This window comes from Maylandia zebra, linkage group LG22 (genome assembly GCF_041146795.1).
Source record: "Maylandia zebra isolate NMK-2024a linkage group LG22, Mzebra_GT3a, whole genome shotgun sequence".
Taxonomy (NCBI): Eukaryota; Metazoa; Chordata; class Actinopteri; order Cichliformes; family Cichlidae; genus Maylandia; species Maylandia zebra.
In genome coordinates this window covers 2,724,556-2,750,609 of record NC_135187.1, presented here as the reverse complement: position 1 = coordinate 2,750,609, position 26,054 = coordinate 2,724,556, and the positions used below count along the sequence as shown (strand labels likewise).

General features: G+C 44.4%; 3 protein-coding genes across 9 annotated transcripts in view; all 3 read right to left on the bottom strand.

The window, feature by feature from the left end:
* Nucleotides 1–1,309: 1,309 nt before the first annotated feature.
* Nucleotides 1,310–3,079, bottom strand: LOC101478114 (uncharacterized). 4 transcript variants are annotated; one of them, XM_076879369.1, is made up of 5 exons: nt 2,921–3,079; nt 2,804–2,847; nt 1,745–2,724; nt 1,487–1,696; nt 1,310–1,403 (listed from the first exon to the last, which is right to left on the bottom strand). In XM_076879369.1, exons 1-4 carry the CDS (start codon nt 2,941–2,943, stop codon nt 1,493–1,495), a joined length of 1,251 nt encoding a protein of 416 aa, XP_076735484.1. In that variant the 5' UTR covers nt 2,944–3,079; the 3' UTR covers nt 1,310–1,403; nt 1,487–1,492. The 4 variants fall into 4 exon arrangements, with proteins under 4 accessions (XP_076735484.1, XP_076735485.1, XP_024654184.1 ...); XM_076879370.1 differs by having other exon boundaries at nt 1,487–1,648; nt 1,805–2,724; XM_024798416.2 differs by having other exon boundaries at nt 1,487–2,083; nt 2,180–2,724.
* A 2,367-nt stretch (nt 3,080–5,446) lies between these two features.
* Nucleotides 5,447–10,367, bottom strand: LOC101477647 (secretagogin-like). 2 transcript variants are annotated; one of them, XM_004574232.2, is made up of 11 exons: nt 10,200–10,367; nt 9,411–9,481; nt 9,019–9,114; nt 8,798–8,887; nt 7,686–7,742; nt 7,406–7,483; nt 7,268–7,323; nt 6,714–6,759; nt 6,511–6,570; nt 6,225–6,293; nt 5,447–5,974 (listed from the first exon to the last, which is right to left on the bottom strand). In XM_004574232.2, exons 1-11 carry the CDS (start codon nt 10,267–10,269, stop codon nt 5,849–5,851), a joined length of 819 nt encoding a protein of 272 aa, XP_004574289.1. In that variant the 5' UTR covers nt 10,270–10,367; the 3' UTR covers nt 5,447–5,848. The 2 variants fall into 2 exon arrangements, with proteins under 2 accessions (XP_004574289.1, XP_004574290.1); XM_004574233.2 differs by having other exon boundaries at nt 9,019–9,111.
* A 112-nt stretch (nt 10,368–10,479) lies between these two features.
* The window catches only part of carmil1 (capping protein regulator and myosin 1 linker 1), a 71,575-nt gene continuing 56,000 nt past the window's right edge, over nt 10,480–26,054 (bottom strand). For 2 of the 3 annotated variants that reach the window (XM_004574231.4, XM_004574229.4), the window contains exons 6-38: nt 25,412–25,509; nt 25,251–25,321; nt 24,880–24,953; nt 24,518–24,593; nt 24,259–24,347; nt 23,978–24,072; nt 23,339–23,425; nt 23,137–23,240; nt 22,965–23,042; nt 22,798–22,874; nt 22,526–22,630; nt 22,167–22,236; nt 21,966–22,047; nt 21,773–21,872; nt 21,633–21,687; nt 21,361–21,533; nt 21,086–21,154; nt 20,899–20,992; nt 20,728–20,826; nt 20,176–20,304; nt 19,942–20,064; nt 19,669–19,844; nt 19,425–19,512; nt 19,174–19,326; nt 18,450–18,516; nt 17,716–17,960; nt 17,486–17,601; nt 16,097–16,616; nt 15,800–15,842; nt 15,471–15,656; nt 15,227–15,364; nt 13,191–13,349; nt 10,480–12,879 (exon numbers count right to left, since the gene is read on the bottom strand). In XM_004574231.4, the coding sequence (XP_004574288.1) occupies nt 12,767–12,879; nt 13,191–13,349; nt 15,227–15,364; nt 15,471–15,656; nt 15,800–15,842; nt 16,097–16,616; nt 17,486–17,601; nt 17,716–17,960; nt 18,450–18,516; nt 19,174–19,326; nt 19,425–19,512; nt 19,669–19,844; nt 19,942–20,064; nt 20,176–20,304; nt 20,728–20,826; nt 20,899–20,992; nt 21,086–21,154; nt 21,361–21,533; nt 21,633–21,687; nt 21,773–21,872; nt 21,966–22,047; nt 22,167–22,236; nt 22,526–22,630; nt 22,798–22,874; nt 22,965–23,042; nt 23,137–23,240; nt 23,339–23,425; nt 23,978–24,072; nt 24,259–24,347; nt 24,518–24,593; nt 24,880–24,953; nt 25,251–25,321; nt 25,412–25,509 (3,952 nt within the window). In that variant the 3' untranslated portion in view covers nt 10,480–12,766. The remainder of the gene's footprint in view (nt 12,880–13,190; nt 13,350–15,226; nt 15,365–15,470; nt 15,657–15,799; nt 15,843–16,096; nt 16,617–17,485; nt 17,602–17,715; nt 17,961–18,449; nt 18,517–19,173; nt 19,327–19,424; nt 19,513–19,668; nt 19,845–19,941; nt 20,065–20,175; nt 20,305–20,727; nt 20,827–20,898; nt 20,993–21,085; nt 21,155–21,360; nt 21,534–21,632; nt 21,688–21,772; nt 21,873–21,965; nt 22,048–22,166; nt 22,237–22,525; nt 22,631–22,797; nt 22,875–22,964; nt 23,043–23,136; nt 23,241–23,338; nt 23,426–23,977; nt 24,073–24,258; nt 24,348–24,517; nt 24,594–24,879; nt 24,954–25,250; nt 25,322–25,411; nt 25,510–26,054) is intronic. The other variant, XM_004574230.4, reaches the window with a different exon arrangement.

Here is a 26,054-nt window from a genome sequence, read left to right as displayed (position 1 = left end):
AGTGCTTGTTCATAGGGGGCTCATAATTGTTGGGTTTTTCTCTGTATGTATTATAGGGTCTACCTTACTATATAAAGCGCCTTGAAGTGGTTGTTGTTACAATTTGACACTGTTTAAATAAATGAGGGAGTAAAAGATCCATAAAACAAATATATGTTACTGCAGATGAACTGCAATGCACTTTTGACTAAAGTGCATTTTGATTGAATGTAAAGCAAAGCCCACAACACTGTACTGTAAACTGTGTGCTACAAAATATCTATAAAAAGTTTTACAATAAATGATATCTCTATCTATCTATGAGTAAAGGAAAGGATGGTAAAACCCCCAAACAAGCAACAGACACTACGAAAGCTGAAAATGGAAAACCAACAGTGAGTTCATTGGAGCTGGGATCGGATGGTGAAGCGTCTCCTGCAGTCAAAGCTGTGTCATTTTGACCACACAGACTCGCTGCTTAATGACAGGGAGAAACACCACACACACAGGAAGTCAGTGTCCAAAAAACAGCACTGTCATTATCTCCCCAAACTGGAGATGACTAAGCTAATAACAGCTATCAGAGGAGGAGGGGTGGGATGCTGTTTGAGCAAGAAGCAGCAGAAAAGTGAAAAGACAAGAAAGTAGCATTTGATGATACATCTATGAGATATGTATATTAATACTCAAGACTTTTTGTCCAAAGACAAAGCAATAGTGAATATTCTCTACAGAATAAAAACACTTTAATCCGAGCCTGTTAATACAGTTTACTTTTAAGGCACAAAAAGACAACACCTGATACTGACGGTGAAGGAATGATCAAAGTTCACAACTGGGCCCCAAAAACAAGACACCCACACCTTTCAAAGCTATAATCGCTGCTTGTGCTTTGAATTGCCTTAGTTTATGCTAATCCCTAATAGTGACCACCTGCTTGGCAGACTACCACCATTTTCTGTTTAGCATCTGGTTGGTTGTAGTCCTGACTGGACTGTAATTTTTGCCATTGATAGAAGGCATTAAACTGCCATGTTTCCACCCCTTGTTCTTGAAGTGAAAATTGTGGTTGTGAACCCTGAACACTTGGTGAAACATTAAAGCTAAGCAGGTTTGCTTTGCTAAGCTACACAACTGTAAGATAATTACAATCTTTGGGGCTTAAGGCCTGAGAGGAATTTTATGTTTAACTATTTCAGGGGGGAAATAAAAGTGCCTTTTGTGCATCAGTTTGTATACTGCAACATTATGGTAGCAACAGTACAAACCTAGATCTACTGAGCAGCTCAGTTTATCATGAGAGCATGCATAAAACTGAACAAACAGGAGGTTTTAACAATAGCCAGGGACTGCAGCTCTGTGCACTTTATTAATTTCAGAAAATCTGATACCATGCCAGAACGAACTGCAGGTGAGGCCAGAACCTGAGGAGAGAAAAATAAATGGAGTTTTTATAGCTTTTTAGAAACAAAACAAATACAAATAAAAGACAACCATTCAGAAATACCTATTGCTAACATCTGTTGTAGATGGGTGCCTGTTGCTGTGGCCACCTGTAGAGATTTCTTAATGAAACTGGAATGGGTCTGAAACTTCTTGGGTCAGCCAAGTCCCACATGCCAGATTTGGTTTGCAGCACACCTCCACTTGGAGAGTTGGCTTCACTGCCCTGGAGCTTGCTGACTTCGTAGTGTGGCTGCTGGGGGAAAGGCCGAGGCTGAAACTTACTGGACTCGTCGCCCAACTGTTCACGCTCGGGTTGTACCTGGGCATGGAGCTTGCTGGCCTCGTAGCGTGGCTGCTGGGGGAAAGGCCAAGGCTGGGCCTGGGGCTTGCTGGCCTCGTAGCGTGGCTGCTGGGGGAACGGCCAAGGCTGGGCCTGGGGCTTGCTGGCCTCGTAGCGTGGCTGCTGGGGCGTTGGCCGAGGCTGAAACTTACTGGACTCGTCGCCCAACTGTTCACGCTCGGGTTGTACCTGGGCATGGAGCTTGCTGGCCTCGTAGCGTGGCTGCTGGGGGAAAGGCCAAGGCTGGGCCTGGGGCTTGCTGGCCTCGTAGCGTGGCTGCTGGGGCATTGGCCGAGGCTGGGCCTGGGGCTTGCTGGCCTCGTAGCGTGGCTGCTGGGGGAAAGGCCGGGCCTGGGGCTTGCTGGCCTCGTAGCGTGGCTGCTGGGGGAAAGGCCGGGCCTGGGGCTTGCTGGCCTCGTAGCGTGGCTGCTGGGGCAGCGGGCGAGGCTGGGGCTGAGACTGAAACATACTGGACTCATCGCTAAACTGTTCTTGCTTGTCGTGTGGCTGGGTCTGGTGCTCATTACTTGGCCGCTGGGGCACAGAACGCATCTCAATTGGATAACTTGAGACGATTCCTGCGTCAATCCAGTTTCTTTTCTGGGATGGTGCCAAACCCCACATGGCATCCTTGGACTGGAGGGCACCATCAGTATCACCCTGGTAATATGATGGTTTGTGGGGTTGTGATGAGCCAGATCTGTAGCTAGACATGCTTTCTTGTTGAAGGTAACCATTTAATGGCCTACCAGAGGAAGCACCAGCACCACCAGGCAGACCTGCAGCAGTGGGGTAAGAACTCTCAGGTGACCCATTTTCTGGCCCATAAACACCCAGAGAGCTTCGGGGTTGTGCATAGCTCTTATGTCTGGAGACAAGATACTGATTGTGTGGAAAATCCTCAGGCTTCCCAAAATAAGGCTTAATGACACTGGAGTAGCTCCTCCTGTAAGTAAGAGCTGCAAAGAGAAAATTAAATCGACAGTGCTCTAACAGGTTAGTGATTGCATAATGTAGTTTGCACACATCAATACTCACCCTCAGCATGCTTGCTGAAGGCCAACAGTGAGAGCAACAACACCCTGGAAATACAATGTGTGTTAAACAAAGTCAGCATATCAACAGATTTGCTAAAATGGAACAAAACAAGTTTACCTCACACAAGGTCCAGAGGCCATCTTTCAGAAAGCACAACCCAGCAGCCTGCAGAGCACGCACTGTTGCTTGCAAACAAACAACAGGTTGAGAACCAATCATATAGCACTAATTTGAATCAGGCGGGAGAGATTAGCAGAGGCCCTTCCATCCACCTCAGCAGCTGTTTGGAATTAAACTAATTAGCCAGCGTAGTTTGTAGACTACTTACAGGATCAGCTGACCAAAGTGATGACAGAACTTTAGCCCCTGTGTCTAATTGTTGAGACACCCAACCACGAGTTTTTGGATGCCACCTAAATCCAATAGAGTTTACATTCAAATTTGTGGTGCATAATGACTTTAAACTGACATGTCTTCACACCAAGGTACCCCATTCCTTATTGGTCTATTATCTTAAAATGGGTATTAAATTATGAAATATACTAAAATAAACCTAGTGATGAAAATTCAAGACTTTGGTTTCTAGAGGCTTTATGATATTTTATCATAAAAAACCACATGCTGTCCCTTTTTCCCACTACATGGTTGTAGAAATGTTGTTAGCATTATATTTTTGTTTAGTCTTACCAATAAAATGTAGATAGGAAGGAGTTTTCTGCAGGTTCACATTTGAAAGGAGACTCCACTCAGGCAAGTCTGCTGGACCAGACGGAGTGAGTCCCCACGTCCTCAAGGCCTGTGCCCCCCAGCTTTGTGGAGTCTTCCATCAAGTGTTCATGCTGAGTCTGAGTCTGAGGGTCCCGGTGCTGTGGAAGACATCATGCCTCATCCCTGCACCAAAGACGCCACGTCCCAGTGACCTCAGGATTACAGACCTGTCGCACTGACCTCCCACATCATGAAGACCCTGGAAAGGCTCATCCTGGACCAGCTGCAACCCATAGTAAGACCACATCTGGATCCCCTTCAGTTCGCTTATCAGCCTCGTCTCGGAACAGAGGACGCCATCATCTACCTGCTCAATCGTGTCTACACCCATCTGGACCAGCCGGCGAGCACTGTGAGGGTCATGTTTTTTGACTTTTCCAGTGCTTTCAACACCATCAGGCCGACCCTCCTGGGTGATAAGTTAGCAGCGATGCAGGTGGATGCTTCTCTGGTGTCCTGGATTGTTGATTACCTGACAGGAAGACCACAATATGTACGTCTCCCACAGTGTGTGTCTGACAAGGTGATCAGCAACACAGGGGCACCACAGGGGACTGTCCTCTCCCCCTTCCTCTTCACCCTCTACACCACAGACTTCAGCCACTGCACAGAGACCTCCATCTTCAGAAGTTTTCTGATGACTCTGCGGTGGATGGATGCATCAGCAGGGATGATGAGACAGAGTACCGGGCTGTGGTCGACTCCTTTGTCACGTGGTGTGAGCAGAATCATCTGCAGCTCAACGTGGCAAAGACCAAGGAACTGATCGTGGACTTCAGGAAGACCAGGAAACACTTGACCCCTGTTTCAATCCAGGGGGTCAGTGTTGACATTGTGGAGGACTATAAATACCTTGGAGTACACATTGACAATAAACTGGACTGGGCTAAAAACACCACAGCACTTTACAGGAAGGGCCAGAGTCGTCTCTATTTTTTGAGGCGACTGAGGTCCTTCAACATCTGCTGGACAATGCTCAGGATTTTGTATGAGTCTGTTGTGGTCAGTGCGATCCTCTATGCTGCTGCATGCTGGGGGACTCAAAAAACTGATCCGCAAGGCCAGTAATGTTGTAGGAATGGAGCAGGACTCTCCTAAGGTGGTGTCGGAGAGGTGGATGCTGTCCAAGATAAAGACAATGTTGGATAATTCTTCCCACCCACTCCATGACATGTTGGTCAGTCACAGGAGCTCGTTCAGTGAGAGACTGAGATTACCGAAAAGCACCACTGAACGACACAGGAAGTCATTCCTGCCTGTGGCTCCCTGTACAACTCATCCACTTAACACACTGTTTGCTGCTACAACTACAGCCTTCTTGCACATGTTCTTCTTTCTTATTCAGTTTCTGATGGGTGCAGAGGGATTTATTATAAACAAATAAACCTTAAACCTGTCTGGGGTAAAGCAGACACAACACGGCATCATGGTTCACTGAGCTCATTTTATGTGAACAAGTTCTGGTAGATGTGGAGATTTGTTAGGGTAAATGAAGCCAAATATAATAGGAGAAAAGATGTCCTGGGTATGTAGAAGTTTTTAAAATTGTTTCACAGTACAGGCCTCTAAGACTTTATACTAACTCAGCGTAAGAGGCACATCCTCTGATTAGTTTCAGGATAGAAGGCTTTAATATAAACTTAAATCTAGAGCATCAGTTTGGAGGGACAGCATATGAAAGGTATATTTTCAAAGTAATAAACAGGACTGTTTCCTGTTATGTGATATTTAATAATCTAAGGTGGTCCTTGTTGCCAGATTGATGTTTTTCAGTAAAAAGACTTCAGGAGTCCTGCCGGTCGTCTGTGACTCCTGTGGTTTATGTTCAGAAAGACACTACTGACAAAACGTAAATCATTTTTATTAAATCTCTTCTATCTTTGCTACTTTCACAGTAATGTCATGCAAACAGTGATTTAGTCACATTACGCAGAATCAGCATGCGTTGGAAAAAGCAACATTATAATAATTCAAAGCAGATAGATATGTTTTACTTATCTACAGTAGAGTAATGTCATTATGGCAAGATCCACATTTAATGCAAAATATTTTCAAATAAAGAAAGATATTTACAGTTATGGAAATATGACCCAGTTAATAAAAACACAACACCATTTATCAACATGCCTGCAAAAACTGGGATCAGACGAGAAACCACAGGTGAAGAAAGAAAAGGGACGAGTTAAGACAATCAGCAGGATACAAAGAAGACGGCAAGTAAAAGAGATCAGCAGAGGAAGGAAGGATATACACTTCTTTGAATGTTTCCAGGGTCAGTTAGCTGAGCTTAAGGCCGAGGCAGAGAGCCAGCTCATTCTTTTGGATCTTTCCGTCTCCATTGATGTCACAGTGACCCATCAGGGCTTTCCTGAACTTATCCAGGTCTGTCCCACTGATGCTGGGCTGCAGAAAGAATTTATAGCTGTGAAAGTCTTAGTGGATTTAAATGCTTCAAATAAAAGTCTCTACAGGTTATTAAAACAAAGAAAGGTTTATTTAAAGAAAGTACCAACCCTACTCTGTAAGGGTTTTTTTAATGTTACAGAATAACTGCATTTTTGTGAGTGATATCAAAAATCATACAACAACAGAAACATTTAAACAGCACTAAACAAAAACACTGCTGTCGGGATCGTAAGAGTAAGAGTTATACCTTCACCAGCTCCATCATATCTTTGACAAATCCATCCACCTCAGGGCCCTCCAGTGCACCCGTCTTACTCTACACACACGTGGCATAATATTATTTTATCATCAAGAATAACTGCGTGTCAGAACTTCAAAGGTTTTCTTTCTCTATTCACATTTTTAAAGCTACATGAAAAATTTGCTTTGCGTGAACCAGTCCTGCTCTCTGGTTGTACTATTAACAAAACAACAAAAGAATTCAAGCCCAATGAGAAAGAGATGATTATTAAAGTGGGCAAAATTCCACTTACAACATCATAGTGAGCGAATATCTTCTCAAAGTCCCTCTTTCTGTCTTCCTGACTGCAAGCCTGAGAGCAGAATGTTGCACTGAATATGAATAAATGAACATCCAAACTGAGTATGGAAGGTTAAATATGATTCAGTCACAGTGGCTTTGTTGTTAGGTGCAGTTTATCCACTTTACACTACAAGTCAGCATCTTCACACTTACATCCATCTTGAACTTCAGCAGGAAATTTTCTTTTAAGGCCAAAATTCTGGAGAAAAGAAACAGATTTTTGTCAAATAGAAATAGGATAGAATCCATTAAATATTTTCAATCCCTCAAAGGCTTTTGTGAGTGATTCTATCGGGATGCAAGGACAAAAAAAAGAAAATATTTTAAAGCAGAACAATAGAAAATGAAAACAAAATAGAAAAACATGTAAAAACATCATAAAGAGACTCAAAACCGTGACAAGCAAGGTCACAAAAACAAAAGAACACAGAGAGGCTGATCGATCAAAACAAAGAAAATGACCGATAAAGTGACAGGGGTGCCACCAAGGGGGGGCAGGGGCCATCCCCCCCAAAATGTGCTGGCCCCCTCAGTGCTGCTTATACAATTTTTGTCATCTGTAGTGTGTCATGTAGTATGTCCCTCACGATTTCCCATCCTCACCCCCTCCCCTGTGTCACCCCCATGAAAAAGTACTGCAGGCGTTGCTGCAAAAAGGGTGTAAAAACACTCGTTGGTGCCAGAAAGTGAAACAATTCGAACAGTACCTGGCCAGGTCATTGAGATCCAGTCTGCCATCTTTGTTTTTGTCAAACATTTTCATCTAGAGGGGGGAAAAAAACCCCGTCAGAGTGAAGATGAGCCAAACTTGTTGCCCCCCAAATCCCAACCTCACTGCCCGTTACCATGGTGTCAGTGTACTCCTCCAATTTTTTGGGGGTGATGGTCTTCCCATGTTGGAGGAACAAGTCTTGAAGAAACCCCTGAAGAAAGACACAAGAAAGACGCGTCTGCCACAGAGAAACTCCACCAAATGTGCTTTTTCATTTTAATTAAGCCCCAATAACGATCTAATCTGGGTTCACACAATAAGCAAATCGCTGATTTTTGGGGATCTGAAATCATTTCACCACCTCCGAAAGCTGTGTCTGCTTTTAAGATATTTCCTCAGATTTGAACAGTCACCTTGAGTTCAACAGCTGAGATGTAGCCACTGCTGTCTGTGTCATAGTTTCTCCAAATCTGCAAAAAGAAAAAAAGGAATAATCCTAAAAATAAACCATTAACATGAAATTACAGTTCGTCTTTGTGCCGAAGGTTGAGCCACACCGACAACAGTCTAACCTACAGGTCTCCCCTTCAAGGTCCTTTCCTTGTTCAGCTTTGGACCTCTTCCAGCACGTTGCACTTTTTAGATCATTCAGTGGATGCACAGTGGATCTCTACTAGTGTGTGAAACTTCACGTAAATGTTGTGGAAGATTGCAAAGTCACAGGAAGCCAAATGTGAACAGTAGGGCAGATGGTGAGCAAACATCATCCTGGTGTGCCCAGAACTTTCCATCGATGGTTTCCAACTCTCTTGGTGAGGAATTTTCCTCATTTTCCTATTTAAGGAAAAATGGTTAGCTGGAGGTGAAGCAGAGAACGGGAGGAGGATGGTGTCAGCGAGAAGCCTGCTGAAACTAAGTTTAAAGTAACTGAAGCAATGTCCAAGGAGGAAACCAGAGAAGGTGGAGCTTCCCGACGTGTTTTTACCAAAGTGTCCATGGTTAAAAATAAAGAAAGAAATCCAGGTTCTCCTCTGTTACGACTCAAAAGCTGCAACATAAATATGGAGACTAATACCAGAATTTCACAAAGAAGAGGTTTTAATTTAAATTACATAATAAGCCTCCCTCAGGTGTGCCTTTATCCACACCTCACCAACTGCTGCCAACAGCTGAACACTCTCGCCCTACAAAGAGATTAGGGGCTGCAGAGCGGTGTCATTCGTAATGATTGATAAGACAGGGAATATTGATTGTCTATTAAATTAAAAGGTTAACGCCTTTACAGTTTCATTTAGTATTTTGTTTTATTTGCATGCATTATCTATGTAATTATAATTCTGAGCATTTTGTGACTCATGGTGTTTCAGAAATGTGCACATAAATACCAAAAGGAAACAAAACTGTTGATATTGATTAATCTCTGATTTGTGAAATGCTCTTCCACACTGTTACTCATTAAATACCCATCCTCCTCCTCCTCCTCCATTCCTCATCGCTCCATTATTTGTTGACCTTTGACCCTCACCCTCATAAACTCCACACTGTTGTCCAGCGGCGTCTCTCTGCGGAACAGAAGCAGGAAGTTCTCCTCCTCTGGCAGCATCAGTGTGGCCAGCTGAAAAGGTGACAGAAGAATCTGTTGTTGAGTCTAATTTCTTCTTCTTTTTTGTAATGTATGTCTTTTTTGTACAGGAGTGAATATGCTTGTTGGTTGCTGACAGAACACATCGAAGGCTGACCTCGTACCTCTTGGATCTGCAGACGTCCGTCAGCCCCGATGTCACACGCAGGCATGAACTTCTCTTTCAGCCTTCTGATTTTGTCCTCAGTTATCTCCTCCTTCTGAAAACAGCATGGATGTCAGTCTGCATCTAATGAGTTTTGGGCATTTCTGGGTCCTGTTTACTTATTATTTTTTAACCTCTGGGAGTTACAGTGAAGTTTTCGAGGCCTTCAAATGTGACAGCTGACCCAGAAAAATCCAAATGCTACCAAAAAGTTACCATAGTTGTTTTAATCGTGTCTGACTTTTACAGTGCAAATGTTAAAAAAAAATACAAACTGTAGTTCAGAACCTCGTTTGGCCAACAGGAAACGATTCGCTCATCGTTAACCGTTCTCACACGTGGATCTCTTACCTTCATCCCGAGTTTGTGCAACGTGTGTTTAAAGAAGGCCTCCAGCTCACTGGCTTCGATGTAGCCGTCGTCTAAGACAGAAACAAAATGATGGTTTTTCTGTCACTTACTCTCGAGTAGAACTGCTTATGTGACACTGATACAGTTTCACTTCTTTCTTCCAGCTAAACTGGTTCAGTTCTTCTGCACGAGCCGTTTTCAGAGAGCGGAATCATAACAGGATTTACTGCGACGGTTACAATCTTTCCAAACAATGTAGTTTGTTTAAAATTAATTGTTATAATTCAGATAAAAACTGAGTTTCCTCTTAAAGTCACAAAGTTGAAGCTGGAACTGAAGAAAGTCTCAACAGCTTGATTAAACCCTGCACTGTTCACACGTATCATCATCATCTCACACATTCACTTCCATCAGCTACAAATCACAATCACAACAATTTATTAGTTTATTTTTGTATTTGATTGTAGTTTAGTTTTACTTTTATTTGAATTCCATCATTATTTTCTGCTTAAGGACTTTTGCATTTCTTCGTGTCCTGTTCCATTTTATTGATTACTGTACATTATTAAGCTATTATTTTATTTAATTATTGGTCTGTTTGTTAAGCTGCTGTAACATGATCGTCCCAACTCACTGGTTTCATATCACGTCAAGTTTTGCACTTTGTATTTAGAAGCAGTAGCAAACTCAAATCAATTATACAGTTTGTATGCCAGATATCTTTTTAATACGTTCATATATCTATATATATTAGTAATTTAAGGTCCATTAAAAAGCTCGCCTTCTTACCATTTATGTCAAAATGTTGCCAGATCTGTAAGAATCCTGCAGCGTCCAGTCTGTCCAGTGTGCTGTCCATGGTGCTTTAGACCAGTCTACAGGCAGGAAACAAACGTGCCCGACGTCCTCACAGAGAGACAAAGACGCTCTGTCCCCCTGAAATAAAATCTGCTCAGGCGTCGCCTGAAATCAGCCAAATGAGCATAAAGACTTGGTGGTCTGTATATATGAAGGGAGGGGTGAGCGAGAGTGCCCAACAGACATGCGTGTAAAGAGAGCGAGAGAGAGACACAAGTAAAATAATATTTATTGGTATAAACATTCAAATACAGAAATATCTGACCGTGCGCTGTCACATTTACAGCAAATCTATAAAAACAGATAAAAAAGAAAAGAAACCCATCACCAAGGATTTTAAATCACATGACACAAACCCCTCTTAGTCTGTAATCAGTGTCGGCTCATATTTACAGGATACATTGGTGAGGGCAGCAGTACATGATGAACAGAAATCACTTTGTTTGTTTAAACACTGAACTTTATGGACTCGTGATAGCAGAAGAGTAACAGATGGTGACATTTACCAAAGGCAGTTTGACGTTTCGGATACACGCACTGCTTATTTTCATTTAGATAGAACCAATTAAATATTACAGGACAGTTCACCTCCAAATCAAATGTGCTATTCTTTCCGAGAGATCAGCTGCAGAGATGTGAACTCACCTCGGGGTGCTCTAAGGGCCAAACAGTACCTTTGAATAGCTCAGCAGTGATGCGTCTTTCCAGACATCATGACCGGCTCGTTATAAAAAACCCTCCACGAGCCGTGGAAAGAGCAGCTTCACATGGGAACGGTTACCATAGCTCTACCAGCCCAGAGAAGCACGCAGACAGCCAACATTACAGCTCTGCTCAAGAGGACTCGTCAGCGTTTACATCCCATAACAGGAATCACGTCCCAACATGGGTACGTGCTCGTTTGCCCGAGCAGACTGTTGGATGGTTGTAGTTTGGTAGAAAGAAAATAGTTCCCACATGAAACTGCTCACAGCAAAGTTTGTGGACTTCATGAGAAACAGGGGCGTGACTTCAGCAAAGAGGTTTCCAGGTGTATTTTCAGGTGCTTCAAGAACTACTGTGCACTTCATGATCAAGAAAAACTAAATAAGAAAAAGCGGGGAACCCACGCCGACACAATCCAGAAATATAGGGTGGGGGAAAACATGCAAACGTGAGTTTGGGGTGAACTGTTGCTTTAAATTTTGCATCTCAAATCTTAATATTACCATCCTCCTTGTTGGCTTACTTTTGCCTGACTTTGAGCAAATAAATAAAAGGAGCACGAGCTGCTCTGTCTCCACCCACTGAGGTTTATTTGCTGTGTTCACATCACGTAAAATGAGCGTAGCAGCTGTTTTTCTGGGTTCAAACCCACTGTTCAACTGGGCTGAAGGCCAAGCTGTGGATGAAATGAGGCGTCTGTATCATTTCCCTCCGCGGTGACTGGAAGGCTCTAATTGGAGGTTTGCAGTCAGAAGTGAACGTGGACGAAAGCAGCATTTACAGTCCACTCGACATAAACGCAGCATCGTCTCACTGCTCCTCTGACGCTCCGTTTATGTCGCTAAAATGTTACATCTCGATCTTGATTAAAAAATAAAAATAAATAATAATAATGATAATCTGATGGTGCTCTAATTAAATACACCGCATCGTTTCTGGTTTAACAATCGTCCCTACTCTGTGTTTTATCCTGGGAACAGCCGGAATCATCTCAGCCTGCTGGCTGGTCGTGGACATTAACCTTATATTTAATGCTGCTTTATGACATTAGAGCTGGAGTCTAGCACTTTTACACATAAATCAACATCTGTTACATTTGGCACAAGCTAATACGTTGCTTATATAAAGCATCCCCAACCTCCAGTCACTGCTTTTAATGTTCCAGGCCGGAGTTCAGTTTGTTCCTTTTCTGCTGCAAGTCCATGGAGTGGACTCGCTCTCAAACACGCGTGTCTTTGAGGAAACATCACTGTCACAATGTGCAGATTGATTTATGATTTATCTCGCTATCAGAACGGAGCGACAGAGAATTCAGAACAGAATTTTTTGACTAGTTTGTTGCTCTTCTAATGAGTTTGAGAATTTTCCAGCTGCTTTGAATTTGCTGATTTAAAGATAATAAAGAAAGATTTTTAGACTTTGACCGTCTTACAGTCGCACAAAAACAACAAGTCAGACTCATTTTCCTCAGTGCTTTGGACTAAGTGAGCTTTTTATTGCTGAGTATGTTCATCTAAGCAGCCACAGATAAAACCCATCCTCCTGCTCTTTATGGTCCTATTAGAGCTTTGGACAGAAACAGTGGTGGGGTTGTTTTGATGTGCACGTTGTTTTGACAGCTGGGACTAATCCAAGGTCGGGAAAGTCCCACTGATAACAGCATGACAAAGTGCAGCATCCACTGCACGTACAAAGAAAAATATTTACACGTGTGTCTTTGTCCGTATGAACGAGATCGGCCTCCTTAAAGGTGGCCGAGCAGGATTTAGGTGACTGCAAACACCTTACAGGTGTCAGACTGATGTCGTGTCATCACTGGACTCGTCCTCTGATTTGCTGTTAGACTTGAGATCGGCCTCTTCATCAGCTGGACTCGGAGGTGCGTCAGACAGAGATGGAGGCCTCACTGCAGAGAGTGATAAAGATAATCATACTGATGCACTCTAACACCACCTCAAGCCTGTGGAATACAGTCTGTATACTTTACTATGAGGTTTGCTTGTTTTTATAAAAAGAGGATGTGATTATTATTCATACAGTACTAGACCCAATCAGCAGGGAGGATGCTGCGAGCTGCTGTGGCCTGAGGTTTTGCAGATTACTCGTGATGCTCTGGGCATTCAAAACATCTTTGCAGAGACAGAATACAGCAGATCATCCTCCTGACTGATCCATCGAGCACCAACATGCAGTGATTGTAAGTGTGACTGGTTGTACCGTAGGCAGGGAGGGATTTGGTGCGCTCTTGGTTGTCCTCGCTTGCAGCTGAAAGGTTGACTGTCCTCTTCAGAGATGACGACCGCTGGCTGCCCGCGCCAGACGCTGCGCCTTCGACGGATCCATCAAACACATCGCCGTCTGTGGAACTCTCACCTGCTGGAAGAGAAGGACACACTGTCCGTAAAGACCGACACGAATTTGAAGCTGAAAACTCTCAGCGGCTTCATTTGATTTCCCAGCGTGGACTTGGACAGCAGATATGAACTACCGATGACTGATTAGGAACCGGTTTGAATGCAAAGGTAAGTGTTGGAAGTCAGAAAGGTACTATCCTACAGGATGAAGACGGTATCAAAGAAACTAATGAAAATTAAGGAAATAAATAAAGTGCAGTTCCTCTAATGGCCACTTGAAGGTGCGGCTCCATCCCCAAAGCCTCTTCTGTTAAAATGCAAAGTTTGTTTACAGCTTGATGCAAAAAGTGTCTCAATAATCTTTCCAATATAACTTCATAGTGGATGATTTTAAAAAAGCTTTTTTATTATTGAGTAAATTTTAAAGCAGTTTAGCATAACTGCCGCAGGCCGTTTGATTGACAGGCGTCCCGACCTCCACTGGACCTCTGCTCTGTGTTTGCTGGTGTCGGTGCCTTTTAAGACATCTTCTGAGAATAATATTGGACAAATTACACATCTTATTGTACGAACAGATCAGTCTTTCCTTAAGTTTTCGTGAATATATAATTGGTATAATATTTGTGTGCTAATGTGCAGGGTTGCATGTATCTGCACCCATTAAACACGTGGATGCAAACTGATGATTAAACTTTTTAGCATTAGCTGCTGAGCTCTGATAGTTTAGATTCCAAAGAAGAGGATTGTGGTGATCCTAAAGCTAGTGGGTGTAAGTTTGCTTTAAAAATAAAATATTGAACGAGGTTAAAACAACAACTCTGCGGTTCACACTGAGATATTCTGCAACGCTTCATCAGCTGAAACACACTCACTCTGAAGAGTGCAATAAACTGTCCTCGAAACGTACAAATGACCTTTTCTTCTCGTCTCTTTGACTTTAAAATCACATCTTTTTACACAACAATTAAAAAAAGAAGAGAAGTCGTCTTTTTTTCTTATCACGCAGCTGAGTCGCTGTTTTAAGGAAAAACACTGAGTCCCTGTGAGCGTTAATTACACAACTAAAGCATTAAACTACCAAATCCCCCGCACAGTGACATTTGGACGTATCAAGTACAGGCTGGGATTGAACGCATCTGCTTTAAGTGTGACAGACCATCGCTTCAGACGTAACATGTGTGGCGTGTGGAGGCGTCAAACACGGCCCTGGAAGCCTCCATTAAACATGCAGGAACCTGGTAAATTAAGTGTTGTGCTTTGCCAGAGCGGCGAGTCATGCAGCCTTCATCGCAGGGAAGCGTCTCAGCAGCCGTGGCTGTCTGACATCGTCTGAGTGACCATCTGTGCCGAATTTAAACCACCTTATCAATAAAAAATAAGTAATAAATAAATAATACCTGAACTATAATGTTTATTGACTGAGATTGATGCCTTTTAATAAAGATTGATTATCTTAAATTGTTTATTGAAAGGTTTTACATATATGAGTCTTGTGTGACGCCTCATTTCTTTACATTTTACCAGGATAATGAAAAATAAGTGCTGCGATTTATTGAAACATCTGATCCATGCAAAGGAAACCAAGATGTGCTGCTTCAATCATGCTCTGGGGAGGCCGATCCATGACCCATAGTGGTTTTACTGCACTGGTATCGTATGTGGGATCATTGTTCTGCTGAAAAATGTGCAGACGGTACTGCACGGTGGACCAAAGTATGACGGCACTTTTCTGTCCATCGGTCTCATCAGCTGTGACGAGATCATCCAGGACTGGACCGAAAATGACGGTGTCCAATGAAAAACAATGAAAACAAGTATAAGGAGGTCCGGTGGCTTGAAAGAAAAATATAAAGAAATCAGAGTGACTCAAGACTTTTGCACAGTGCTGTAGGTACTAACCCTTCTGAGGAGAGTGAGCTTCTGCAGGGTTGCTGCTGGTACTCGCTCGCTCCTGTTCTGATGGTGCCCTCTTCAGGCGAGGAGCAGGAAGTGGTGCTTTGGGAGACAAGCTGCCCGTTGGAGCACTGCCACATTCATCTGACACACAGAGGAATCAACCAGTCAGACACTTAGTCTGGTTTTAAATGGGAACTGCATATATTTTTCAGCTTCAAAGTGGTGGCTTCGCCCTCTCCCTGCTTACCAGAGACGTAGGTGCTGCTTGGTCGGCGGCTAGCTGGGCTGAGGGGTCCAGAGGTGCAGGCTACCAGGGGTGCTTTGGTAGCCTGGGGTGGTTTGGGGGTGACACCAGATGGCTTAGCCCTGGGTGATGGCTCTGGTTTAGATTCATCAGTGTCTGCTGGCACGGCGGGATGGACTTCTGACTTGGCTGCAGGAAGACGATTGACAGCACCGTCAGCACAGAGCCAGCACGCTTGAAACATCACATTTTTCATGGCATTTCAAATTTCATGTGGAGCCCCGCCTTTCATGTTCAGCCTCATCTGAAGGTAAGATGATAAAGACACAAACCTTTGTCACCGTCCACCTTGTCCTGTGCGTGAGCTGCCTCCGTCTGAAACCAGAGAAAGACATTTTTATATTCAGTCACTGAGTGCGCTCCTACTGGCCTTTTCATTAGGAACATCTGCAGCTCGGCTTACGTCGCTGCATCATTCTGACGAGTTCTGACGATAAATCTACTTTACTACTGTAGCTGCACTCAGCAGTAATGTGGTACTGGTCTGTTCCTATTATTTTGTCCACCCCATGAACATTCATGTCTTATATTTTGGATAATGATGCATCCAAACTTTAAACTCCACCTACTTTCTTCCCAGCCATTCTCTCCTGCCTGGCCTTCATCTCAGCCATCAGGTCCATTCTCATCATAGGAACTCCGATGTGACGGGGTTTATGGGGGTTTCCCTTCTTCTCCACTTTCTCCAGATGCTCTGTCTTCTCCAGGTTCTCCTTACTCTCCACGTTCTTCTTTTCTTTCTCCTCCTCTGCAGGTTCGGTGGCAGCTGGAGACGCCTCAATCTCAGAATCTGTGTGGTTCGAAGAGTGAGACCTGTGGGGTTCCTGCTCGGGCTCCGGCACAATGGGACAGATTTTCACAGGTGATGTGGGAGATGCCGGTGTCGTCTCCCAAGTCACTGGACACGGGGAAAGGGGTGCAGCTGTGGCAGAAGAGGCAGCTTGAGGTGGGGTGATGGCGGCAGATCCATGGCTCTTCTCTGAACGGGACGTTCGTTTGATGAGATTAAAGAAACCACTCTTCCTGGATTCACGTTTTTTATCCGATCCTTCCTGAGTGCTGGTGGACGAACCTTTCCCAGAGGGAATTCTGGAGATGATCAAAATGAGAAAATCTAAAGTCTCAAAAGTGAATTTGATGCCAAACATGTTCAAATTATAAGAAAACCTTAACCAACATGACCAACTGAATTTGGGAAATGATCACTTTAATGTCACAAAAAAAAGGGAAAACAATGTTTACGTCTCTTTGACTTCTCGACATGGAGCTGAACAGCTGTAGGACTGGAAAATATCCAATCCTACAGCTGTTTAGCACCAGATGAGGACGAGGTGGAGGAAATCCAACCAATACATGCATCTGCCACTATCCAAAACTCAAGAGGACAAATCCCAGCTGGTCACATGCAGGTCTCTAACATCTGCAAAACGTCCTCCAGCCTGTATTTAGCCTACAGTCAAAGGTAAATGCACGGTAGGCTTTACACCATCTGGCTAACAATAATAATAATAATGGATTGCATTTATATAGTGCTTTTCGAGGCCCTCAAAGCGCTTTACAATTCCACTGTTCATTCACTCTCACATTCACACACTGGTGGAGGCAGCTACAGTTGTAGCCACAGCTGCCCTGGGGCAGACTGACAGAAGCCAGGCTGCTAAATCACGCCCCTCTGGCCATCACCAGTAGGCGGTAGGTGAAGTGTCTTGCTCAAGGACACAACGACCATGGCAGACAGAGCTGGGGATCGAACCGGCAACCTTCCGGTTACAAGATGAGCTTCCCAACCCCCTGAGCCTCGGTCGCCAAGCTAAATACAAAGATGTGCATATTTGTACTTTAGCAAACTGCTGTTTTCAGGTAACGTAATGAACTGTTACTATTGTAATAAGTTACTTTTAAAAGTAAGATTACTTAAAGAGTGAAAATATGTAAAACAGTTTTGGCACGATGCTCACTTGAAGCCGAGTTTAATGACTTTCTTGGAGAAGAAGTCATCCAAGCCCTCGTCCAGCTTTCCCATGATGCTGTTCGGCTCTGCTTCCTGTGGCGCCGAGCCGCCCGTGGCCTCCCGCTGAAAGAGACAAACAGAGCTCAATTATTTGATGATGAGTTTACACTAAAAGGACTCACAAAACAAATCCCAAACATCCATCCCAGGGTCGATTTGGGGATGTTAGAGACCTACGTGTGGCCGAGCGGGTTTCGTCCTCTTGGGTTTTGGCCGGAATTTGGTGTGATGTTCCAGAGTTTTGTGCTCCATGGGCGGCAGCTCGGCCAGCGGGGCAGATTTTGCGTCCTGTGGAGTCGGGGGAGGGGGGAGGTCTTCGTAGTACGCTGATGTTCTGTCCAGCTGTGAAGGAGAAGGAAGAGGAGGGTCCTCGACGTGGATAGGTACCTCTTCCAGAGCTTTGTCGAGGTCAAACTCCAACTCTGACAGGCAAAGACAGAAGGACAGAAGGAAGCAAAGCCTCATGGGAATTTCAAAAAGACAAGTCAAGATCGAACAAGTCAAATACCACCGCAGCAGGTCCTCACGCTAAGATGTTGTGTTATATTTTGTCCCATGATACTGGATACACAAGACATGAAACAACTAGAAGACAGATTGTAAACTTATGAAAATACAGTTCAAATCTGTGTCCTTCTTCACTTCTGCCAGGCTGATTCTGGTCCGCGAGCCTGATGTTTGACACCCCTGGTCTAAAGCCTTATAAGGAGCTGTATTATATTTTATTTTGAAGAGTTTCTACATGCTTAGACGTCAGTCTCATCAGTGACTAACAGTAATGAGTAGATTTGTTTATCTAGTTCACTTTTCCCCGTCTGGATGAAATGCTTTCCGACTGTCTCCATACTGTTTATTTCCCACCTCCTCCAGGTTCAAAGGGTCACCGGCGCCTGACTCAACATGTTACTTACCAAACGCCACAGACACGGGCCTCAGCATCCTGACCAGAATGCTCTTCCTCTTGGACTTGGGTATCATCTAAACAGCAAAGTATTTTTGTTAATCATTATTTTTTTTATTGTCACACAAATACGTGAAACTCTCACGAGTACAGCCATAAAAACAAACACAGCAGATTTGGGCTTAGCTGTTAACCCATCAAGGTGACCTCCTAGCGCAGCGCTAACACCGCTCCCAGGTCTCTGCTGTACTCACACACATCTGTGGAAGTCTCACTCTTCGAGGTGAATTCTCCTCCTCCATGTTGTAGATGTAAGAAGTTTAGACCCAGAGCAGAAAATGATCTCCTGCCTCTGTCTTCAAGTTTGTATGTTTGAAATTCAATTCAGTTTTATTTATAAAGCTCCAAATCACAACAACAGTCGCTTCAAGGTGCTTTATATTGTAAGGTAGACCCTAAAATAATGGATACAGAGAAAAGACCCCCTGTGAATAAGCACTTTGGTGACAGTGGGAAGGAAAAACTCCCTTTTAACAGGAAGAAACCTCCAGCAGAACCAGGCTCAGGGAGGGGCGGGGGGAGGGGCTCAGGGAGGGGCAGGGCCCAAGGAGATCACTTTGAACGGATTAACAGACCTGTTTTCTTTAAATCCTGCTTCATGTGGCAAGCTTGTGCTCTGTTACTGATGACTTTGAAACATTCGTAGCACATCATTCATACTAGTGTTTTCCTACCATGGAGTCCATATCGTCCAGGTCATTTCCCCGATCTTGGTTCTGATCCTGGTCGTAGCTCTCTGGCTGCAGAACTGTCTCATCTAAGACTTCCATCTCCAAATGGGGCTTGTGATGCACCAGAGGTTGGTCCTTTCTGATCAGATGGTCAGCCTGAAAACAGCCAGAGAAAGATAACGAGGGATAACCAGGAAGACCTCGACGAGGAGAAAAAGAAAGGTGGTGGAGGTGAAGGTGAAGAGGACACCAACCAGAGTGTGCTGTGATCTGGACAGAGACTCCAGGATCTCATCCACGATGCGATCAGAGAGAAACGAGGCAACGGCGAGTTTCACTTCACTGTCACACACGGGCGACATAAGACACGTGTTACACATGTGCCCAGGATATTAAGATCAAAAGGTATTAAAAGATTTTACAATTTTAAAAAAGTGTGTGTGCTGAGGATCAGAAGCTCTTTAAGTGTTTTTAAGGAACCTCGTTTGCATTTCAGACCTGATCTTATTGATGATGTCGACCCCGGACTGCTCCAGCAGCGTGGTGGTGGCGAAGCTGCGAGGAATGGTCATCCTCCCCGCACCGGCCTTCAGCAGCTCCTGGCGAAGGCTGCTCTTCTTCATCACATTAGGACACAGGGCCTCTGCAGCCTCCACCATGGACCTCAGCATCGTCTGAGGTGAGCGAGTTAGAGTTTAAGGCTCGACTTGCTTTCCCGTCACACAGCCGAGATTAGAGCCACGTTTCAGGGGTAAAAATGGCCGTTCTTACCTGCAGCTGGTCGTCCATCACTGCAGCTATCTCTCCAGCCATCGACTCCAGTTTATCCTGAATAGCTCCGACACACGTACCTGTGGAGCCTGCACTCTTCAGGTGGTACAGGTTGGGAAGCAGCTGCGATAAAAAGTAAAGGATATGAGTGAGGAGCATCTGGGTCGGTCTCCATGCCGCACACAGGCTGTGCTGTTAGTGTTGGTGGATCTGAGGTGAGCTGCACGTTCTTACGGTTTTGGAGTTTCTGGCATCCCTCATGAGGTTCTCGGCCACCTTCATGTCCTCCTGAACGGCGCTGGTCTCTGTGAACCTCAGAGAGTTCAGATGATCCTGCACCCTCACACACATCATGTCCATCATCTGCATCACAGAGGTCAAAGGTCAGACAACACTGCACGCGATATTTTGAATACTTTAATTATTTAAAGTCCCTTTGATCTGTACAATTAAATAAAAGTCAGTACAGAGTAGAGATGGAACGATACCGATTCTGATATCATAAATTTGGATATCTGCCGATACCGATATGAATCCGATATGGCGTATTTTGTAATCAATAAAACTGTTAAGTCAAATTGTTGAATGTGTCATTGTGTTTCTTAAACTTGTAAAGTCTGAGTTCAAGCAGTAGGATCAAAGCCATTCCTTTGATCCTGACCACCTCTGCAGCCGCTCTGTGCTGGGGGAGGTTTTATTGTAGATACATCCTCTCTGACAGATCTGTTTCTTAAACACACAACAGTTGTTGCAAAAGACCAAGAGAGAAATCTGTGCTGCGCCTGCCTGCTGTGTGGTGGTGGTGACGATTCCCTGCTGCAGTCTGTACGCCTGCTCCTGCAGGTATTTACGCGTCTCGTGGTTCCTCAGCAGGTACTGCTCCATCTGCACGAGGAAACACACGGTGAGATCACACAGAAATTATCTTTACACGACCAAAACAGAGAAAACCAAAACCTTGAACAAGGCGTCCTCCGTCTTCTCTGGATTTGCCTTCAGCGCCTGAGCAGCATCCATGATGGGAACAGGCATGAAACGGATGGTGTAGTTCCTGATGGGGAAAAACCACATTTGATTCACTCACACAACACCAAAGCCGGGGCTGGGCTTTAAAGCTGGCAGCTGTGCCTTCCTGGACACTCACTTCTCCAAAGCGGCAGCGACATCCTGCAGCCCCTGCGGGCTCAGGTTGTTCCTGTCCCACACTAACGTCCTGCAGATACAAAACAAATATAAAAACTAATCAGCCAAAAAAGGAAAATAACTCTTTTAGTATCCTCTATGAGAAACTTTTAGAAATGAAAAGATTGTCAGGATGTTTTTGAGATTCCCACGCTCATCGCTGTAGGACATTAAAATCCTCTTCAACTTCTTGATGTTCACCACAACACGAGTTAAAGATGAAACACCTGAGCTCACCTGAGCTTAGTGTTGATCTGCAGGGCTTTGGCCAGAATCTTAGCCCCCATGTCTCCCATGGAGTTTCCACTGATGTCCAGTTTGGTCAGAGAGGTGTTGCTGCCCAGAGCGTTGAGGACGATGGAGAGGTCGGCCTTGAGTTTGGAATCAGCCAGGGACAGCGAGGTCAGCGGCTGCAAACGGGGACGCAACGGACACATTTTGAGTGTTTAAAATCAAAACAGGATGAATTTAAAGCCTTAAACACGAATTTAGTGTTTAAAGTTTCTTACGGATTCCTCTTCTTGAATCATATGAACCAGATTGTCCAGGACCTGAGCCACATTCCTGTAGGAAACGTTACCAGGTGAGTAATTGTGCCGCAGTGAAACAAAGAGTGCAAACCCATGTTTGTGGCTTGTCTGTCACCCACTTGGTCTTGATGTTGTTAAAGTTTTTGCCCAGTGAAAGATGCCTGATGGAGCGGTTCTTGGCCAGCCACACGAGCAGGGTGGTCAGATCCATATCCAGGCCTGCGTGAGGCAGCACGGAAACATGAATGAACCAAGATCACACTCAAAGCAAGTACAGGAGCAGCTTTAATACTAAAAGTAAAATTTCCACACCATTGTCAGAAATATCCAGACTGGTAATGTTGGGAATCTCAGCAATACAACCCTCCAGGATCTGGGAGCCTCCAGAACGCAGCTGGAGCAGAAGACAGTCGCTGTAAACACTTTTCCAATACTTCCAGTTTACTTTATCTGTGTAGAACAAATCACAACAACATGTAGCCTCCACACTCACGCAGCGTGCTGCAGTCTTACCTCACAGCAGCTGAGGTCCAGAGACACGTCGCTGAGGTTCGGGTTGCAGCCGAGTCCCAACAGCAAAGATCTGCAGAGACACAAATGAATCAGCGAGTGTGACTTACAGACATCAGTGTCACTTTTTCCAGGTTATCCTTCCTTTTATTAACATCTGTCTCTGTGTGAACAGCAACACATCCCTGAGGTTTCCAGAAATCAGCTAAACGTTATACTGAAAACACTAACAGGAGACCTGTTACGCTCAAACATGACCAAAGCGACTGAAGCACTTACTTCAGCGTCAAACCGCTTCAGAGACGAATTTGCTTTCATGTGAAACGTGTACAGAATATGTGTCGTTTAAATCACAGTCTTACTTCAGAGCCTCCAGAGGCAGCTTGGTTCCTGACAGACTGACGGACGTCAGAGCCTGAGCAGAGCTGAAGAACTGCTTAAAGGACGGAGGGATATCTTTACACTTCCTGTGAGGACACGTGCATCAACACATCGATAAATGTCAAGTGACAAAACAACTGTTGGATAAGATTTGCTGAAGGAGAAATCAAAAGAGAAATGAATGCATCATTTGTGATCAGATTGGATATCTGCAGAGACATCACACTAAGGTGCATCATTATTAACATCTGACCTGTGAGAAAAGACTGTTTTTGACATGTTGAGGACAGAAAGGTGCTTCAAAGATCCTCTGAGCAGGGACGAACACACCTAAGCACAATAACAAACGATGAAGAAAAACATAATCAGAACGCGATGGAACCACAGAGCCCGACTTTTTAGTTTTAAAGTTGTTCCGACCTGCTCCAGACAGCAGTCGCTATTGGACAGATCGAGGGTTTCCAGGACGTTTGAGTGACTCAGGAAGCTGTGAAGGTTCTGTGAAGACAAAAAACACAAACTGTGACTGTAGCTCGAGTGTTGCCCAGCCTGGCGTTTGATACGAGATGCGGTGGCGAGGATGACTGCATACCGGGAGGTCGTCCCCTCGGAGGGAGTTTCCCGACAGATCGAGGTGTGTGAGGGTGGAGGCCACAATCGGGTTGGCGCAGAGAGCCTGACAGAGGCTGTTTACACCTGAAAATGATGACAACAACGCACACTTAAAAAAAAAAAAAAAAAAGGTAAGAATTCACAAAATAGGACGTCTTCTCAGTGTCCCTGTGTTTGTTCACCTTTAGGAGACATGGAAGTCCTGGAGAGGTTCACGTGCTTTAGACCCATGGGCAGTTTGGCAAACTGAGCGCTCAGAGCTGCAACACCTGCAGGAAACAAACATCAGTATTTGAAGTCATTAGACCAGGGATGTCCAACTCCAGGCCTCGAGGGCCGGTGCCCTGCAGGTTTTAGATCTAACCCTGGGTCAACACACCTGAATCAAATGATCAGTTCATTACCAGGCCTCTGGAGAACGTCAAGACATGTTGAGGAGGTAATTTAGTCATTTGAATCAGCTGTGTTGCATCAAGGACACATCTAAAACCTGCAGGACACTGGCCCTCGAGGCCTGGAGTTCGACACCTGTGCGTTAGACTTTAAAGTGCTAAAGAAATGACCACCAGAGGGCGCCTGACTGCAGCTGGAAGCCCCGTAGGGAGACGGATAACAGAACTCTGAACAAATGTTTAACAGATGAAAAAAAATTAAACATAATGAGAAGTGAAATTAATGCCAGTTCTCATCCGGGACAATAACAAATGAAGTAATGCTCTACGAGAACATCGCCTCTTTTGTATTCCTGGGATGTTTAAGGGCGTGCTGATACGTCACGGCCTGTAGTGTGTGTGTGTCTGTGTGTGTACACATTTTTTAACCTTTGTCCTCCAGCGAGTTGTTGCTCAGATTGAGTGTTTGAAGTGTGGAGGCGGGGTTGTGTGCCAAAGCGCCGGCCAGTTTCTGAGCAAAATCACTGCAGGAGAAGAAGAGCGAGCAGGCTTAGCAAGATTTTGTTAACAGAGTCTCAACACGAGCAACAACAATGCAGATCGGTCAGTCGGGGTCTCTTTTTATTCTTTACTGACAAATGTGGAGAATATGGAAGAACGGAAAATGAGCACAAATCACATGTGCCTGGCTCTCTTATTTGACCTCTGACCTTTTGAGCCCAGCATTGTCCAGCACCAGCTCCTCCAGCCGGCTCGATCGAGCCACCACTCTCAAAATCTGGTCGCACACATCTGTCGGCTGAAACAGACAAAACAGACTCGGGTCTTAAACTGAATCCCAGTCACATAAAAATAAATAAAGAATTTTTATTATATAGCGAAGGATTTTTAACATTATGATAAAAACACAGGAGGCCATGTGTGGATGTTTTATGTCACAGGTAAAGCGGGATTTGTGCAGGATGTTACCAGTTTGTAGTCTTTGGTGGAGAGCTTAGTGAACCACTGGTTGTACTCCAGAACTGTAATGATTGGAATCAAATCCCTGAAAGGACAAAAATGTGCCTTCATTACCTTCACTTATTCCACACAGTGACACAGAAAAAAGGACATCAAATACTGCTGCTGACGTTGACCTGAAAGTTTACACCTCATTCACCCAGCACAATGAAAAATGTGATGCCAAGAGTCCTTTTGAAGCGTCAACAACAAAACAGCTGAATCTGTAATTAAATGCGTTGATACTGCACATAAAAAATGAAGATCAAACTGGTCCCCCCATATTCAAAGTCACTCTCGATACATAATGAGGTGTTGAGTGGTTTCAGTACTTGTTGTCCAGATGAACAAAGTCCTGCAGGTTGAGCTCTTTGGTGTCCTGAGTGAGATAGATGGTGTCCACATCCTGGTGACAACAAGAAAAGACGTGAGGCTGAGAGGAAAGAAACCACAAACTTAAAAAAAGAGCAGAAACACGCAGCTCCAGCAGATGTGACAAGAATCTGAGTTATTGCTTCAACATGGCTGTGACATCACAGTAAAAACATCTGGAGAGAAGCAGGCGAAGAAAAAAAGATGGAAAAGGTATCAGTGAAAAACAGAAAGCGGCAGATAAGAAAAGAAGCTGATGACTACAGACGAAAGAGAGGAAACAAAGTTCATCAGATTAAAAAGAGTAATGATTCCAGCGAGCAGCACCGACCCACTGGACTTCCTCTCTGTACGGCTGGCGGAGGTAATCACACACACACCAGTACTGATGGGAGAAGCCGCCTGCAAAGAATCACATGACAGCAGCGAATAAGCACAGACACTTTAAACATGTGAATTGGTGTAACTGGGAAGTGAGTGATGATGATGTACCGCACGGTCCCAGGTCAGCTGACGCCTGCTCGTCCCAGATGGCCTGCAGGGCTGCCAGCCTGTCCGGGGGATTCAAGTTTAACTTCCTCATCATCTTCCTTCCTTACAGAGAGAGGAAGGGACAAAAGAGGAGAAAGCAGGACAACAAAACAGGATCATTTCATATTCATTTCCACACTTCTTAAAAATCATTTCAAAAGCTTCACAAAACTCCCAAAGCAACAACTGAAACTAAAGACAGGAAACAAGAAAAAAGACAAGCTCGACTTTATTAGCTAATAAAAAGAAACGAGGACTAAACTCACATTTTCATAACTAATGACGAGATTTGTTTAGCAGTCAACTAGACTGAAAACATACATTTGGTTTCATCTGGGTGCAAAGGCCACAAACGTCTGATTTCTATGAACTGCTGAATTACTGTGAACATGAAGTGGTCACCATGGATGCGACCATCATCACAGAGACTTTCTGTAACATCCTGAAAATGAAACCACGTTGAAGGATTGCTGTAGAGGATTTGCACACACTGCAAAGATCCACTGTGGGATCTAAAACTAACAGCCGTGCTAAAAATGCTTCAGAGGTGCATAAGAAGATGACCTTAAACTTAAGATCTGCACAATTTGGACCTGCTCAGGCT